This window comes from Macaca nemestrina, chromosome 5 (genome assembly GCF_043159975.1).
Source record: "Macaca nemestrina isolate mMacNem1 chromosome 5, mMacNem.hap1, whole genome shotgun sequence".
NCBI classification, from domain to species: Eukaryota; Metazoa; Chordata; class Mammalia; order Primates; family Cercopithecidae; genus Macaca; species Macaca nemestrina.
In genome coordinates, this window is record NC_092129.1 from 147,960,754 (window position 1) to 147,978,037 (window position 17,284).

The 17,284-nt window shown below is 42.6% G+C and overlaps 1 protein-coding gene across 1 annotated transcript in view; it reads right to left on the reverse strand.

Annotated features, from left to right (window-relative positions):
• Nucleotides 1-17,284, reverse strand: part of BLTP3A (bridge-like lipid transfer protein family member 3A) — a 77,654-nt gene that overhangs the window by 23,030 nt on the left and 37,340 nt on the right. Inside the window, exons 5-8 of the mRNA XM_011729168.3 lie at nucleotides 12,265-12,454; nucleotides 11,814-11,954; nucleotides 11,212-11,382; nucleotides 10,329-10,521 (exon numbers count right to left, since the gene is read on the reverse strand). Coding sequence (XP_011727470.2) covers nucleotides 10,329-10,521; nucleotides 11,212-11,382; nucleotides 11,814-11,954; nucleotides 12,265-12,454 — 695 coding nt within the window. The remainder of the gene's footprint in view (nucleotides 1-10,328; nucleotides 10,522-11,211; nucleotides 11,383-11,813; nucleotides 11,955-12,264; nucleotides 12,455-17,284) is intronic.

Genomic DNA, 17,284 nt, shown 5'->3' on the forward strand with positions numbered 1-17,284 from the left:
TAATAATAAATAAAAAAGATCAAGCAGAAATAAATGAAACAAAAACAATAGAAAAGATCAACAAAATAAAAAGTTTTTTTGAAAAGATAAACAAAATTGACAAACTTTTCCCCAGACTAAGAAAAAAGAGAGAAGACCCAAATAAATAAAATGAGAGATGAAAAAGGAGACACTACAACCAATACTGCAGAAATCCAAAAAATCAGTAAAGACTACCATGAGCAATAAATTGGAAAACCTAGACAAAAAGGATAAATGCTTAGCTATATACAGCCTACCAAGATCAAACCATGAAGAAATCCAAAACCCGAACAGACAACAGCAAGTAATGAGATCAAAGGTATAATAAAAAGTCTCCCAGCAAAGAAAAGCCCAAGACCCGATAGCTTCACTGCTGAATTTTGCCAAACATTTAAAGAAGAACTAATACCTATCCTATTCAAACTATTCCAAAAAAACAGAGGAGGAAGGAATACTTCCAGAATCATTCTGTGAAGCCAGTATGCCCCGATAACAAAATCAGACAAAGACACATCAAAAAGAAAACTTCCTACATCACAGTGTTCTTGGGGAAAAAAAAAAAAAAAGAAAAAGAAAAGAGAAAACTACAAGCTAATCTTCCTGATGAACACTGATGCAAAAATCCTTAAAAAAATACTAGCAAATGGAATTCAACCACACATTATAAAGACCATTCACCCTGACCAACTGGGATTTATCCCAGGGATTCAAGGATGATCCAAATATGCAAAACAATCTATAAGATACAACATATCACAGAATGAAGAACAAAAATATATGATCATTTTACCTGATACTGAAAAAGCACTTGATAAAATTCAACATCCCTCATGAGAGAAACCTTCCAAAAACTGTGTATGGAAGGAACATAACTCAACATAATAAAACACATATACAACAGACTTGTACCTATTATCATACTCAATGGGGGAAAACTGAAAGCCTTTATCTAAGATATGAAACAAGATAAGGAGGCCCACTTTCACCACTGTTATTCGACATAGTATTGGAAGTCCTAGCTACAGCAACCAGACAACAGTAAGAACAGAGTATCCAAATTGGAAAGGAAGAAGTCAAATAATCCTTGTTTGCAGATGATATGATCTCTTATATTTGAAAAAATCTAAAGACTCCACCAAAAAACTATCAGAACCAATAAACAAATTCAGTAAAGTTGCAGAATATAAAATCAATACACAAAAATCAGTAGCATTTCAATATGCCAACAGCAAACAATCTTAAAAAGAAATCAAGAGAGTAACCTCATTTACAATTCCTAAGTTTATAGGAATAAAATTAACCAAAGAAGTGAAAGATCTCTATAACAAAACTATTAAAACACTGATGCAAGAAATTGAGGAGGGCTAGGCTCATGCCTGTAATCCCAGCACTTTGGGAAGCCAAGGCAGGTGGATCGGCAGGTGGATCACTTGAGGTCAGGAGTCCGAGACCAGCCTGGCCAACATGGTGAAACCCCATCTCTACTAAAACTACAAAAATTAGCCAGGCGTGGTGGTAGGTGCCTGTAATCTCAGCTACTCCAGAGGCTGAGGCAGGAGAATCGCTTGAACCCGGGAAGTGGAGGATGCAGTGAGCTGAGATTGCACCACTGCACTCCAGCCTGGGTGACAGAGCGAGGCTCTGTCTCAAAAAAGTGGAAGTAAGGAAAGCAGGGAAGGGGAGGGGAGAGGAGGGAAGGGGGAGTGAGGGAACGAAGGAAGAAAAGAAAAAAAAACTGGACACAAAAAAATGGAAAGATATTCCATGTTCATGGATTAGAGAATCAACATTGCCTATACCACCCCAGCAACCTACAGCTTCAATGCAATCCCTATCAAAATACCAATGACTCCAGACTGGATGACACAGGGAGACCGCATTTCTATAAAAAATGTAAAAATTAGCCAGGCATGGTGGTGTGCACGTGTAGTCCCAGCTATTCAGGAGGCTGAAGTGGGAGGATCACTTAAGCCTAGGAGGTTGAGGCTGCAGTGAGTCATGATTGTACCACTGCAATCCAGCCTGGGCAACAAAGCAAGACCCTCTCTCAAAACAAAAATAGATACCAATGATAGTCTTCGCAGAAATGGGAAAAATAATCCTAAAATGTATATGGAACCACACACACAAAAAAAGAAAACAGAATAGCCAAAGCCAGCTGAGCAAAGAGAACAAAACTGGAGGAATCATGTTACCTGACTTCAAATTATACTACGGTGCTATAACCAAAACAGCATGACATAAAAACAGACATTCAGACTAATGGACAAAATAAAGAACTCAGAAACAAATCCATGCATCTACATCTACAGTGAACTCATTACTGACAAAGGTATTAAGAACATACATTGGGGAAAGGATGGTCTTTTCAATAACTGGTTCTAGGAAAACTGGATATCCATATGTAGGAGAATGAAACTAGACCCCTATCTCTTGCCATACATGAAAATCAAATCAAAATGGATTAAATACTTAAGTCTAAGGCCTCAAACTATGAAACTACTACAAGAAAACACTGGGGAAACTCTCCACAACATTGGTCTGGACAAAGATTTCTTGAGTAATGCTCCCAAGGTACAAGCAACCATCGCAAAAATGGACAAGTGGGATGACATTAAGTTAAAAAGCCTCTGCACCGAAAAAGAAGCAGTCAACAAAGTGAAGAGACAACCCACACAACGGGAGAAAACATTTGCAAACTATTCATCTGGCAAGGGATTAATAACCAAAATAAATACGGAACTTAACAGGAAAAAAAAATCTAATAATCCAATTAAAAATGGGCAAAAGACCTGAATAGACATTTGTCAAAAGAAGACATACAAATGGCAAATAGGCATATGAAAAAGTGCTCAATATCATGGGTCACTAGAGAAATGAACATCAAAACCACAATGAGGCTGCGTACAGCGGCTCATGCCTGTAATTCTAGCACTTTGGGAAGCTGAGGCAGGTGGATCACTTGAAACCAGGATTTCAACACCAGCCCAGCCATCATAGTGAAATCCTATCTACTAAAAATACAAAAATTAGCCTGTCATGGTCATGAGTGCCTGTAATCCCAGAGTCAGAGGTTGCAGTAAGCTGACATCTTGTCACTGCACCCCAGCCCGGGCAACACAGCAAGACTCTGTCTCAAAAACAAACCAGGCTTGGCGCGGTGGCTCACGCCTGTAATCCCAAACACTTTGGAAGGCCGGAGTGGGTGCATCATGAGGTCAGGAGATCGAGACCATCCTGGCTTACATGGTGAAACCCCGTCTCTACTAAAAATACAAAAAAAATTAGCCAGGCATGGTGGTGAGTACCTGTAGTCCCAGCTACTCGGGAGGCTGAGGCAGGAGAATGGCGTGAACCTGGGAGGTGGGGCTTGCAGTGAGCTGAGATTGCGCCACTGCACTCCAGCCTGGGCAACAGAGTGAGACTTTGTCTCAAAAAAAAAAAACAAAACAAAACAAAATAAAACTACAATGAGATGTCATCCTACCCCAGTAAAAATGGCTTTTATTCAAAACACAGGCAAAAACGAATGGTGGCAAAGATGTAAAGAAAAGGGAACCCCTGGACACTGTTGGTGGGAATGTAAATTAGTATAACTACTATGGAGAAGAGTATGGAGGTTCCTCAAAAAACTAAAGATAGAACTACCGTATGATCCAGCAATCCTACTACTGGGTATTTTTCCAAAGGAAATGAAATCAGTATGCCCAAGAGATATTTGCACTCTCATGTTTACTGCAGCACTATTCATAATAGCCAAGATTTGGAAGCAACCTAAGTCAACAATAATTTATTGTACATTTAAAAATAACTAAAAGAGGCCGGGCGCGGTGGCTCACGCTTGTAATCCCACCACTTTGGGAGGCCGAGGCGGGTGGATCACAAGGTCAGGAGATCGAGACCATCCTGGCTAACATGGTGAAACCCTGTCTCTACTAAAAATGCAAAAAATTAGCCGGGCGTGGCGGTGGGCACCTGTGGTCCCAGCTACTTGGGAGGCTGAGGCAGGAGAATGGCGTGAACCCGGGAGGCGGAGCTTGCAGTGAGCCAAGATCACACCACTGCACTCCAGCCTGGGCGACTAAGCTAGACTCTGTCTCAAAAAATAAAAAAAAAACAAAAAAAAAATAACTAAAAGAGTAAAATTAGAATGTTTGTAACACAAATAAATAATAAATGCTTGAGGTGATAGATAACCAATTAACCTTGATGTGATTATTACATATTGTATGCCTGTATGAAAATATCTCCTGTATCCCATAAACATATAACCTATTATCCATAAAAATTAAAAAGTAAAAAGAAAATAACTTTTAAACTATTACTCATTCAGATAGTGTCAACATTTTTTCAGCACTTGATTAACTTAACGATGAACTGAATAACTTTTACAGAATAATAAAACAAACTATTTTCTGAATTGTATATAGACATGTGGGCAAAAAAAAAAACAAAAACAAAAATAAAAATAACATAGACCAGATGCAGTGGCTCACACCCTTAATCCCAACATTTTGGGAGGCCGAGGCAAAAGGATAGCTTGAGCTTAGGAGTTCAAGACCAGCCCTGGTAACACAGCAAGACCTCATCTCTACAAAAAATACAAAAATTAGCCAGGTGTGGTGACACATGCCTGTAGTCCCAGCTACTTGGGAGGCTGAGGTGGGAAGATCGTTTGAGTCTGGGAAGTTGAGGCTTCAGTGAATTATGATCATGCCATGACACTCCAAACTGGGCAACAGAACAAGACCCTGTTTCAAAAAAATAAGTAAATAAAATTTTAAAATAAAGTATTTTCATGTAATACTCAAAGTTCAAATCACAAAAGTACTGAGGATCAAACATAAGTAACACTAGCAAAGCAGCCAACGGCAGCCAACAGGCAGTTGCAGGCCACCTCTCACCATATAACTTTGAGATGGAGCAATTGATTGAGAGAAAGTCCTCTAACCACAGCCATCTGCTTGTCATAGTTTGTAACACTGATCTTCCACACATTTTGTGTATCTTCCATGAACTCACTGTCAATGCTGCTCACGTAATACCCAAGAAAACTCAGTGAGATAAATTAAGTACTAAGGAATAAAATTTTGTCAGTCAGGTTAAACTTTATTTTTTACTTTTTAATTTTTTTAAAAAAATAGAACACCTGGGCTCAAGCAATCTTCCCATCTCAGCCTCCCAAAGTGCTGGGATTACGGGTGTGAGCCACCATGCCTGGATGGGTTAAGCTTTAGAGGGCCACAGATGATTGTTCTATCTAAGAGCCCCACTGCACCCCTGAAACCAATTTTTAATTTCCGGACTAGGCAAATATCAAAAATAGATTAGTGGTTGCTTAGAAATTCGAAATGGGGTGTGACAGCAAATGGATTCAGGGTTTCTTTTAGGAGAAACAAAATGTTCTAAAATTAGATCATTGAGATGGTTATACAACCCTATGAATATATCAAAAAACACTGAGTTATATATTGTAAATGGATGAACGGTATGGTATGAGACTGCACCTCAATACAGCTTCAAAGAAAAGAGCCAATTTTCACCTGTTTGGGGTGATATCATCTCAGCTGAAAATGCATAACCTAGGCTACTGGAGGAAGAAGGTTCCACAACCATGCTTCCTCTGCTGGAGTTGCTTAGAGCTAAAAGAACAATAAACTACATGGAATGAGCATATTATAGTATGGTGTAGAATTGGAATCAAGTATAATTAACAATTATCGACATATCTAATTGTAAACACATAATCATATATGAGACATAAATGGTAAATAGTGTATATAAATGACTATAATTCTCTAGTGAACTAGTGGGAAGAGGATAGCCTGCCCTTAAAAAAGAGAAATAAGGAAAGTTTTTGGCTAACAGGCTTTACCCTAAGAGAAAACAGTTAAAAAGCAGGTGGTACTCTCTTCCCTATCAACCACCAATCTTCTCTCAGAAGCCTGAAATGTGAGCTCCAGTTTGATTTTTTTTCTTTTTTTTATTTTCTGGGGGAAGCCTTACTTCTATCTTTGCCATCCAGTTTGATTTTAAAAGACAGTCCTGTCCCACCTCAAGACAGTGCTGACCCCAATGACCCATCCAGTTTCCGATCATTTCACCTCTAATACCAAGGGATAGGTGAACATGTTAGTCAGCAGCTCCAACATCCAGGCTATCATACCCCTTAATTTTAAAAAAGCAGCAGGTGTAGCCTTCAAGTAGTCTCTAGAGCAGCACTGTCCAAAGAACTTTCTGTGATGATGGAGGTGTTCTATGGCTTATAGACTATACTGAGCAATTGAAATGTGGCTAGAGCAAATAAAGAACTAATTTTAATTTTAATTAACATGAAAATGAACTTTTAATTGTAATTTTCATTTTAATGTAAATAGCTGCATGTGGCAATTTAACACCATATTGGACAGATAATTCTAAAGTAATGATATCTAATAGAAATATAGACTGGGGCTGGGCACACTGGCTCATGCCTGTAATCCCAACACTTTGGGAGACTGAAGTGGGCAGATCACTTGAGGTCAGGAGTTCAAGATCAGCCTGGCCAACATAGTGAAACTCCACCTCTACTAAAAATACAAAAAAATTAGCCAGGCATGATGGCAGGCGCCTATAGTCCCAGTTACTCGGGAGGCTGAGGCAGGAAAATGGTGTGAACCCGGAAGGCATAGCTTGCAGTGAGCCGAGATTGCGCCACCGCACTCTGGCCTGAGCAACAGAGCGAAACTCTGTCTCAAAAAATAAAAATAAAAAGTGAAATTAATGGTAATAATATTTATTTATTTATTTATATTTATTTATTTTTGGAGACGAAGTCTCGCTCTTGTCCCCCAGGCTGAAGCACAATGGTGCAATCTTGGCTCACTGCAACCTCCGCCTCTTGGGTTCAAGCAATTCTCCTACCTCAGCCTCCTGTGTAGGTGGGATTACAGGTGCCTGCCACCATGCCCAGCTAATTTTTGTTTTTTTGTTTGTTTGTTTGTTTTTTAAGTGGAGACGGGGTTTCACCATGTTGGCCAGGCTGGTCTCGAACCCCTGACCTCAGGTGATCCACCGCCCTTGGCCTCCCAAAGTGCTGGGATTATAGGCATGAGCCACCAAGCCTGGCCAATAATATGTATTTAAACCAATATACCCAAATGTTATTTCAACATAGAATCAACATGAAAATAATTATTGAGGTGGTTTACACTCTTTTTTTGGTACCATATTGTAAAGTACATGGATGTGCTTTGGTCAAGGAATATGCCTAGGCAGATGTCCAGGCCTGCATGACTCAGCAAGTTTAGAGCACCGTATAACTCCACCTGTTATCACAGCCATGTAGCCATAAACATAGGAAGGCCATCCCTTGGCCCTGTACCACTCTTGTCTGTAAAAGGCATAACTGCCCTGCTGATGCTAAGCTCTTGGGGCTCAGTTTGGCACAGCACAGCATGGCACGGCTCTTGTGCAGGCGCTGGCGCCCAGAGAGAGTGAAGCTACTGACCCCTGTAAGGGAGCAGGCGCTGGTGCCCAGAGAGAGTGAAGCTACTGACCCCTGTAAAGGAGACTGGCTGTCTGGGAGACAGGCAGGGGAGAGCCAGGAACTGGGTTGTGCCCAGAGGGAAAGAGTTAAGCTGCTCACCCTGAAGGCAAGGGAGAGCCACCCACGCAGCTCTATGTATGGGAGCACCCGGAACAAGCAGCTGGGACAGTGTGAGAGAGCTGTTGATGAGAGAGCTAGCTGCTAAATAAAAGTACGTTTCACCTGCCTACCCCCCGATCCGCACTGCCCCCCCGACCAAGTGTTCTTTCAGCTATCTGCCCATCCACCCACTCCCCTCAACCTCAGCATGGGCTGGAACCTAACCCTGGGCATGACATTTGGCATAGTCATGGACCTCACACATATCTTTGAAATCCAATGTTTATTTTACCTTTACAGAACATTTCAATTGGAATCAGCCACATTTCAAGTGCCCAGTAGTCACATGCGGTTAGTGGCTACTGTACTGGACAGAACAACTCCAGAAAGTCTTGAAGCCCTTCCTATATTACCTAGTTATCCCTTCCCCTCTCTCCCCAAATCCCAGACAGAGTTACAAGAACTCTCCCTGATCTCCGCCCCACACCACACCTGGGTATGGCAGGCTGCGAATTATTCCCGTATTTTAAAATGTCTCATCTAACACTTCCTCAAATTCCACCAAAAAGATCAACATAGTTTAATAAATGAATGGTAAAGCTACAGTCATTCACATCTTTGTATGGATTACAGAACTCTGGCACTTGAAGAGAACAGTACTAAACATTCCTCATCAAGTGACAGGGTGAAACTCAATCGTGTACTCTTAATTAGGACTTCTGAAACAATTAAAAACAAAATCTAAACAAACAATCAAAGCAAAAAATACCCAAAGCCTTTAGGTAACACTTGGAAGAAAAAACTAAACAAAATAATACTTGTTTTAGTAACAAACTTCCAAAATGAGTGAGTGGCAAATTATTTCCTGTGGTGGCAAAAACAATCTTTGCACTGTCATTGCTCCTTTCTTTCCTTTCAGAATGAGAGTAGAGGAGGGTTGAAATAACTTCAAGACCAAGGAATAGTCAAGCAGGAGAGGCAGTGCTGCTTGATGCCCCAGAAGAAATGAATAGGCAGGTCACCCAAGGAAACTGAGTCAAGATTTTTTTTTTGAACCAGGATTTCACTGTGTCACCCAGGCTGGAGTGTAGTGGCACAAATCATGCCTCACTGCAACCTCGAGCTCCTGGGCTCAAGCAATTCTCCCACCTTAGCCTCCTGAGTAGCTAGAACTACAGGGACACACCACCATACCTGGCTAATTACTTTTTTAAAAGATGGAGTCTCACTATATTGCCCAGGCTGGTCTCAAACTCCTGGGTTTAAGCGATCCTCCCACCTCAGCCTCCCAAAGTGTTAGGACTACAGGTGTGAGCCACTGTAGCTGATCTATGGCTAATTTTTAAATTTTTTGTAGAGAAAGGTTTTGCCATGTTGCCCAGGCTGGTCTCAAACTACTAAACTCAAGCAATCCTCTCACCTCAGCCTCCCAAAGTATTGGGATTACAGGCATGAGCCACTGTGCCTGGCCAGTGAATCTAGATCTTATTATAAGGTAAACAAAGCCTTCAGAGAGGATAAGCCAGCAAGAGAAAAATCTATTTAATACCATATGTAAGCATCAAAAACCAAGAGCTGATGGCAAAGGAGAGCTTAAAGGGAACACAGAGATAGTTTTGAAGAAACAAGCAGCAGTGTAATAAAACTTAATATTAGCCTATAATCAAGGTCCTCCAAATTCAGCATATTGGCTCATTTGAGCCTGACAACAACTTTTTTTTTTTTTTTGAGACGGAGTCTCGCTCTGTCACCCAGGCTGGAGTGCGGTGGCCGGATCTCAGCTCACTTCAAGCTCTCCCTCCCGGGTTTACACCATTCTCCTGCCTCAGCCTCCCAAGTAGCTGGGACTACAGGCGCCCGCCTGGCTAGTTTTTTGTATTTTTTTAGTAGAGACGGGGTTTCACCGTGTTAGCCAGGATGGTCTCGATCTTCTGACCTCGTGATCCGCCCGTCTCGGCTTCCCAAAGTGCTGGGATTACAGGCTTGAGCCACCGCACCCAGCTGACAACATCTTTTGAGGTAAATGAGTGAGACATGATTTAACTCAGTTTCATGAATGTGGAAACTCAAACAGGTTAAGCAGAAGATTAAGTGATTTCCCCACGGCTCATAAAGGAAAGCAATGAGTCAATTAGTTTTTTTCATTCTGAATAAATGTAAACATATACATAATGCCAGTTGTTCTAAGTATGTCGAGATTACAGCATAACCTTGCTTGGGAAGAGAACATTTACGCACAATAAATAATTAAACTGATCCCACATCTAAAAATTCTGAGGTTTCCTATAGTTGAATTTACTTACCTAAAATCTCACCCCAGTCGTTTTCAACCTCTGATAAGCATTAGGATTGCCTAAGGAACTTTGGTGAGGGGGAAAAAAAGTTTACACTGCTTGAACTCTACCACAGAAGACTCTAATTTAGAGGTATTTGGGGACAGGCCCAACATCTGTATTTTATTAAGTATGACATGTGGTTCTACTGCACCCTAAAGGCTGAACAGCCCTCAAACAAACAGGGCTACCACAGGAAGGCTGAGGCCCAACGAATGCCTGTGATTAAGGGAAGCCAACCAAAGTACTCCACAGTGTCTTTTAAAAAGAGCCTTCATCCCCAGGCTCTGCCCAGAACTAGACAGTAACGTGGACCACCCAGCCCAGGCTCAGGCCTCATGGGGTACCTGGCTCTCGGGACTGGCTATCATCACAAATGTGCAGGTCCAGGCGGGAGATGAGCAGATGGTAGGAGGACTCTTTCACATCAAATTTCTCAAAGTACTGGCTGAGGCGGCTGCTGCTGCTGTTGCTGTTGCCCTGGCTGCCACCAAATGCCTGGGCCCAGGACTGCTGGGCACTGGGAGCTGGTGGGGTGATCTACATGTGACAGAGAGAGAAACAGGAAGTCCAGACCCTGAAAAGATCCTTTGTAGGCTTTCTTTAAGCTTTGGTCCAGCCTGAGGAAAACCACAGTTTAGCAAGATGTTCCTTCCCTCTCATAACTGTTGGCCTAGTAGCTCACTTAGGTCTGTTTCAATTATATCACCCAAACTCCCAAAGCCTAATTATAATTAATCTAATAACTGTTGGAATACAGTTCATAGTTCTGAATTGCCCGCCCGGCTCTCGCCCACCAGGTCTCAGTGGACTGATGCTAAAACATTTCCTCTAGGATGTCTTCCCTAAATGCTCTCTTTCAGCCTGTGTAGTGAGATGCCTCTTCTTTGTGCTCTCATGGCATATTGTTTATTCTATTACAGCATTTATCACACCATACTGTAATAACTCATTTATGGTCCATCTTTCAAGACAGTGAGACCCCCAAGGACAGGAACAAGAGGTGTATTCCATTTTTCTTCTCCAGTGGCCAGCACTGTATACTTAATACACTGGAGGTACTCAGTGAACAGAATAAATAAAAAATCAGAGGTGCAGGCAAAGCCTATGAATACCCAGAAGTAAACGACAAATTTCCCAAATAAAGTCTAGATTCCACCTACATTAGTATGAGTTAGGTCTGGCCTACTGAGTCCCTAGCACACCAAGGGTGTCTGTTTTATCTCTAACCTGTACAGGTTCAGGGGCCAGGCTCTTTCTTTGCTGGGCTGACTTCTCCATGGCTTCACTCAGTGACTCTGCATACTTCATCATAGCCTTGAGCTGTGAGTCAGTTAGCACCCAGAGCAGGTCATCCAACAGGAACATCAGCTTGGAGGATATCACATTGCAATCTTTGGTCTGAGGAAGCCACAGACAACATGGGGTTTATTACCTTGTTCATTCCAACTTTCAAAGTGTTGCCCAATCAGTTTCAGAAGCGGCTTTTCAATCTCCAATATGTGAAAGTATCAAGCACTTTGGAGAGAGAATTTCTTACAAAACTACTAAAGTTTCCTTCATTTAAAAAAAAGCAGCAATAGTCAACTGCCAGGTGCCTATGTCAGTGTCCCTACATATGGGTAAAAATTGCAGTTTCCAAAACTAAGAAAACAGGAAGGTAGAAACATTCTATTACTAGAGCATGTTGGGCAACACTGAATTATAGGCCTTCCCCTTTCAACTGCCATTCCAGGGGCCAGTAACATTCCAAACAATAAGGGAATACCAAATCCAGGCTGTCTCATAGTATAAGAGATGGAAGTTTTCATGAGGCCAGAGAACACACTTACTCTTCTTTTGAGGGCTATTTGGATCCTGCCTTGGTTTGTAATAAGCCTCAATGGAGTGGTGACTGGGTCTTGATCACCATTGTCTGTAGCATCTGCCTCAATTCGGAGTGTTTGCCAAGTTATTTCCTTAAATGTTAAAACCTGGAAGGAGAGAAAGTAAAATCCTTCATCCTGTGAATGAAATTAACCAAGAAGCAAGAAGTCCAAGGAAAAAAAACTGGCAAAGCAGAGACTCCCAGCACTCTCAGTTGGGATCCCACCAAGAAAAAGCAGTGAATTGGGGATCCATAATTAAGGAAAGGATGTAGCAGTAACACTGGACAGAAAGGCCTCTGGGCTCCCAGGAATGGGGAACATTTGAGGAAATCCACAAAGTGGGAATAATATCCTTTAATTAGTCCGACTTTGAATCTCTCCCCATTCTCTCCCCTCACAATGACGGGGCTGTCACCTCTCCTCGGTGGGGGTCAGTGATGCGGGTAAGGCGAAGGTCACTCTGCTGCCAGTGGGGGTTGACACTATAGCCCTGGAGCTGCCACAATTCAAAAGAAGCGTGGAAGGCCTTGGAGCGAATCTTGATGGTGATAGAATTGACGATGATGAACATCCCTTCCACCACCTTTTCGGCAAAGCCATATTCACTACAACAAATGAGGCAGACCAACAATCAGAATCATGGGAGACTTTCTGCACAGTCTTTACGTGGGATGTTTTTTTTTTTTTTTTTTTTTTTTGAGACGGAGTCTTGCTCTGTCGCCCAGGCTGGAGTGCAGTGGCCGATCTCAGCTCACTGCAAGCTCCGCCTCCCGGGTTCACGCCATTCTCCTGCCTCAGCCTGCTGAGTAGCTGGGACTACAGGCGCCCGCCACCTCGCCCGGCTAGTTTTTCGTATTTTTTAGTAGAGACGGGGTTTCACCGTGTTTGCCAGGATGGTCTCGATCTCCTGACCTCGTGATCCGCCTGTCTCGGCCTCCCAAAGTGCTGGGATTACAGGCTTGAGCCACCGCGCCCGGCCCCGCGGGATGTTTAAATTATTTTATAATGATAATACAGTAGTCTTTTTTTATTTTTCTGAGACAAGGTCTCGCTCTGTTACCCAAGCTGGAGAACAGTGGCATGAGCACAGTTCACTGCAGCCTTGACCTCCTGACCTCAAGTGATCCTCTCATCTCAGCCTCTGAAATAGCTGGGATCAGGCCGGGCGCGGTGGCTCAAGCCTGTAATCCCAGCACTTTGGGAGGCCGAGACGGGCGGATCACGAGGTCAGGAGATCGAGACCATCCTGGCTAACACGGTGAAACCCCGTCTCTACTAAAAAAAAAATACAAAAAACTAGCCGGGCGAGGTGGCGGGCGCCTGTAGTCCCAGCTACTTGGGAGGCTGAGGCAGGAGAATGGTGGGAACCCGGGAGGCGGAGCTTGCAGTGAGCTGAGATCCGGCCACAGCACTCCAGCCTGGGCAACAGAGCGAGACTCCGTCTCAAAAAAAAAAAAAAAAAAAAGAAATAGCTGGGATCACAGGTATGAGCCACTGTGCTTGGCTGCAGTACTTTTTTTTTTTTTTTTTTTTTTGAGATGGAGTCTCACTCTGTCGCCAGGTTAGAGTGCAGTGGCGTGATCTCGACTCACTGCAATCTTCGCCTCCCAGGTTCGTGGTATTCTCCTGCCTCAGCCTCCCAAGTAGCTGGGAGCCACGTGCCACCAAGCCCAGCTAATTTTTGTATTTTTAGTAGAGACGGGGTTTCACCATGTTGGCCAGGATAGTCTCGATCTCTTGGCCTGGTGATCTGCCCACCTCGGCCTCCCAAAGTGCTGGGATTACAAGCGTGAGCCACCGTACAAGGACAGTACTTTCTTTAATGATAAATTTTTTTTAAAGAATGGAATAAAAGAGAAAGAGTTGACCTTGAAACAATCTCCCTCCTGTTAGAAAGAATAAATTGATAAATCTTTTTATAGACCACAAACTATCTAATATTTAGATAATGTCTGTGAGGGGAAGTATAACTACAGAAAAGAGACATAGGGTTTCTACAAAATCTTCAAAGACACGACAGCAAGACCTGGTCTCAAAAAAAAATAAAAAATAAAAAAAAATCTTCAAAGATGGAGCATACTCTGCAAAGGTAGTGGAAAGAAAAGCAGTACAGCCAGGTGAATAAGAGGTTCAAAATCAGTCCCACCTTGACCCTATCAAATACAGTCATCCCTTGGTACATGAAAGTACTGGTTCCAGGACCCCCCCAATACCACCTCATGTACCAAAATCTGCTCAAATCCCACAGTCAACCCTGAGGGACCTGCATATATGAAAAGTCGACTATCCATGTGGGTGGCACCCTGCAATATTTTTGATCTGCATTTGGTTGGAAAAAATCTGCATATGCATGGGCCCATGCAGCTCAAACTTGTGCTATTCAAGGATCAATTGGCTTCCCAAAGAATATAGCTATACTTCCACAGTGAGAGGACAGAAATGGCAAAAGGAGAGGAATGAAGGACATAAAGTCCCTCTAGATGTGAAGAAAACAGCAATTCTTTTTTTTTTTTTTTTTTTTTTGAGACGGAGTCTGGCTCTGTCGCCCGGGCTGGAGTGCAGTGGCCGGATCTCAGCTCACTGCAAGCTCCGCCCCCCGGGTTCCCGCCATTCTCCTGCCTCAGCCTCCCGAGTAGCTGGGACTACAGGCGCCGCCACCACGCCCGGCTAGTTTTTTGTATTTTTTTTAGTAGAGACGGGGTTTCACCATGTTCGCCAGGATGGTCTCGATCTCCTAACCTCGTGATCCGCCCGTCTCGGCCTCCCAAAGTGCTGGGATTACAGGCTTGAGCCACCGCGCCCGGCCAGAAAACAGCAGTTCTTGACATGTAGGTGAAATCATTGCTCATTACAAGAGATAAAAGGAGGTCTGAAAATTCAAACTGAAAAAAAATATATATATTTGGAATTGATGTCATCAAGAACTAGTATCCCTAATGTATAAAGAACTTCAAAAAACAGAGAGAAAAAAGAGCAAGAGCCTGACAGAAGTGGGACCAAGTATGGACAGGTCACAGAAGAAATAAATGCAAATATATATTAAACATAAAGAGGCTGTGTACAGTGACTCACACCTGTAATCCCAGCACTTTAGGAGGCCAAGGTGGAGGATCATTTGAGCACAGGAGTTTGCGACCAGCCTGGGCAACAAAGGGAGATGCCCTCTCTACAAAAACTCTCTACAAAAACATTTAAAAATTAGCCAGGTGTGGTGGTGCATGCCTGTAGTCCCAGCTACTTGAGAGGCTGAGATAGGAGAATCGCTTGTGCCCAGGAGACTGAGGCTGCAGTGAGCCAAGATTGCGCCACTGCACTCCAACCAGGGTGACAGAGTGAGACTCTGTCTCAGAAAAACAAAAAAAAAAAGAAAAAGGAGAAAAGAAAAAACGCTGGGCACAGTGGCTCATGCCTGTAATCCTAACACTTTGGGAGGCTAAAGCAGGCATATCACTTGAGCCTAGGAGTTTGAGCTCGGCCCAGCAATATAGTGAGACCTGGTCACTACAAAAAATAGAAAAAATTAGCCAGGTACGGTGGTACATGCCTTTGGTCCCAGCACCTTGGGAGGCTGAGGCAGGAGGATCACCTGAGCCTGAAGAGGTCTAGGCTGCAATGAGCTGTGATCGTGACACCGCACTCTAACCCGAGTGACAGAGTGAGATCCTGTCTCAAAAAAAAAAAAAGAGAAAGAAAGAAAAAAAGGCCGGGTGCAGGGGCTCACACCATAATACCAGCACTTTGGGAGGCAGAGGTGGGCAGATCGCGAGGTCAAGAGATCAAGACCATCCTGGCCAACATGGTGAAACCCCGTCTCTACTAAAAATACAAAAATTAGCTAGATGTGGTGGTGCACACCTGTAGTCCCAGGTACTCAGGAGTCTGAGGCAGGAGAATTGCTTGAACCCGGGAGGCGTGAGCCGAGATCACGCCACTGCACTCCAGCCTGGTGACAGAGCAAGGCTCCGTCTCAAAAAAAAAAAAAAAAGAAAGAAAGAAAATGATCCTCAACCTCACTCATAAATCAAAACTATGCTGAGAGTCACTAGATTTATGACAAAGGTGACAGTGCAGTGTGAAAAAGATAGTTTTTTCAATAAATGGTGCATGGTCAGTTTGCAGCTATCCATAAAGAGAAAAATTAATATTGATGCCTACCTTCACCAAACAAACAAAAAAAATCAGTTCCAAGACGGACTAGAGATTTAAATGTGAAAAGCCAAACAATAAAGTTTTTAGAAGAAAATATAGGAGACTCTCTTCCTGCCTTAGGATAGAAAGATTCCTTAAACAAGATACAAAAATTGCTAACCATAAAGTGAAAAAAAAGATATACTGGACTACATCAGAATAATTTCTGTTCAATAATTTAAAAAATTAAGAGTGGGCCGGGCACAGTGGTTCGTGCCTGTAATCCCAGCACTTTGGGAGGCCGAGGCAGGTGGATCACCTGAGGTCAGGAGTTCGAGACCAGCCTGGCCAACATGGTGAAACCCCATCTCTACTAAAAATACAAAAATTAGCTAGACGTGGTGGCAGGCACCTGTAATCCCAGCTACTCAGGAGGCTGAGGCAGGAGAATCACTTGAACCCAGGAGGTGGAGGTTGCAGTGAATTGAGATTGTGCCATTGCACTCTAGCCTGAGTGACAAGAGCAAAACTCCGTCTCAAAAAAAAAAAAATTAAAAAAAAAAAAAATAAGAGTGATCAGTATCTTAGTATTCCGTACAGAGTAGAAGATATCTGCAATACATGTATCTAACCAAGTACTTGTTTTCAGAATATACAAAGAATTTCTACAAATTAAGAAAAATACAACCCAAAGATAAATGAGCAAAACACTTACACAAGTGCTTTATGAAAGACAATATCCGAAATTCCAATAAACCAATCATTGGAAAAATATAAATTAAACCATAATGTGATACAACTACACACCCACCAGGATGATTAAAATGAAAAGATAGACAATACCAGATATGGAGCAACTAAAACTTTTATGTAATGCTAGAGGGAAAACTGGTGCAATCACTATGAATAACTATATAGCAATATTTACAAAAACAGAACCATAACCCAGCAATTTTACTGCTAGGTATATAAAATAGAAACGTATATATATGTTCACAAGATATACATACAAGAAGGTTCACAGCAGCACTATTCTCTTTCATTACATATTTTTAACTTATATGCAGGAAAACTCATTCTTTGTGGTGTATGGCTTTGTGGGTTTTTTTTTTTTTCCCCGAGAAAGTCTTGCTCTGTCGCCCAGGCTGGGGTGCAGTGGTGTGATCTTGGCTCACTACAACCTTTGCCTCCCAGGTTCAAGCAATTCTCCTGCCTCAGACTCCGGAGTAGCTGAGATTACAGGTGCATGCCACCACGCGCAGCTAATTTTTGTATTTTTTTTTAGTAGAGATGGGGTTTCACCATGT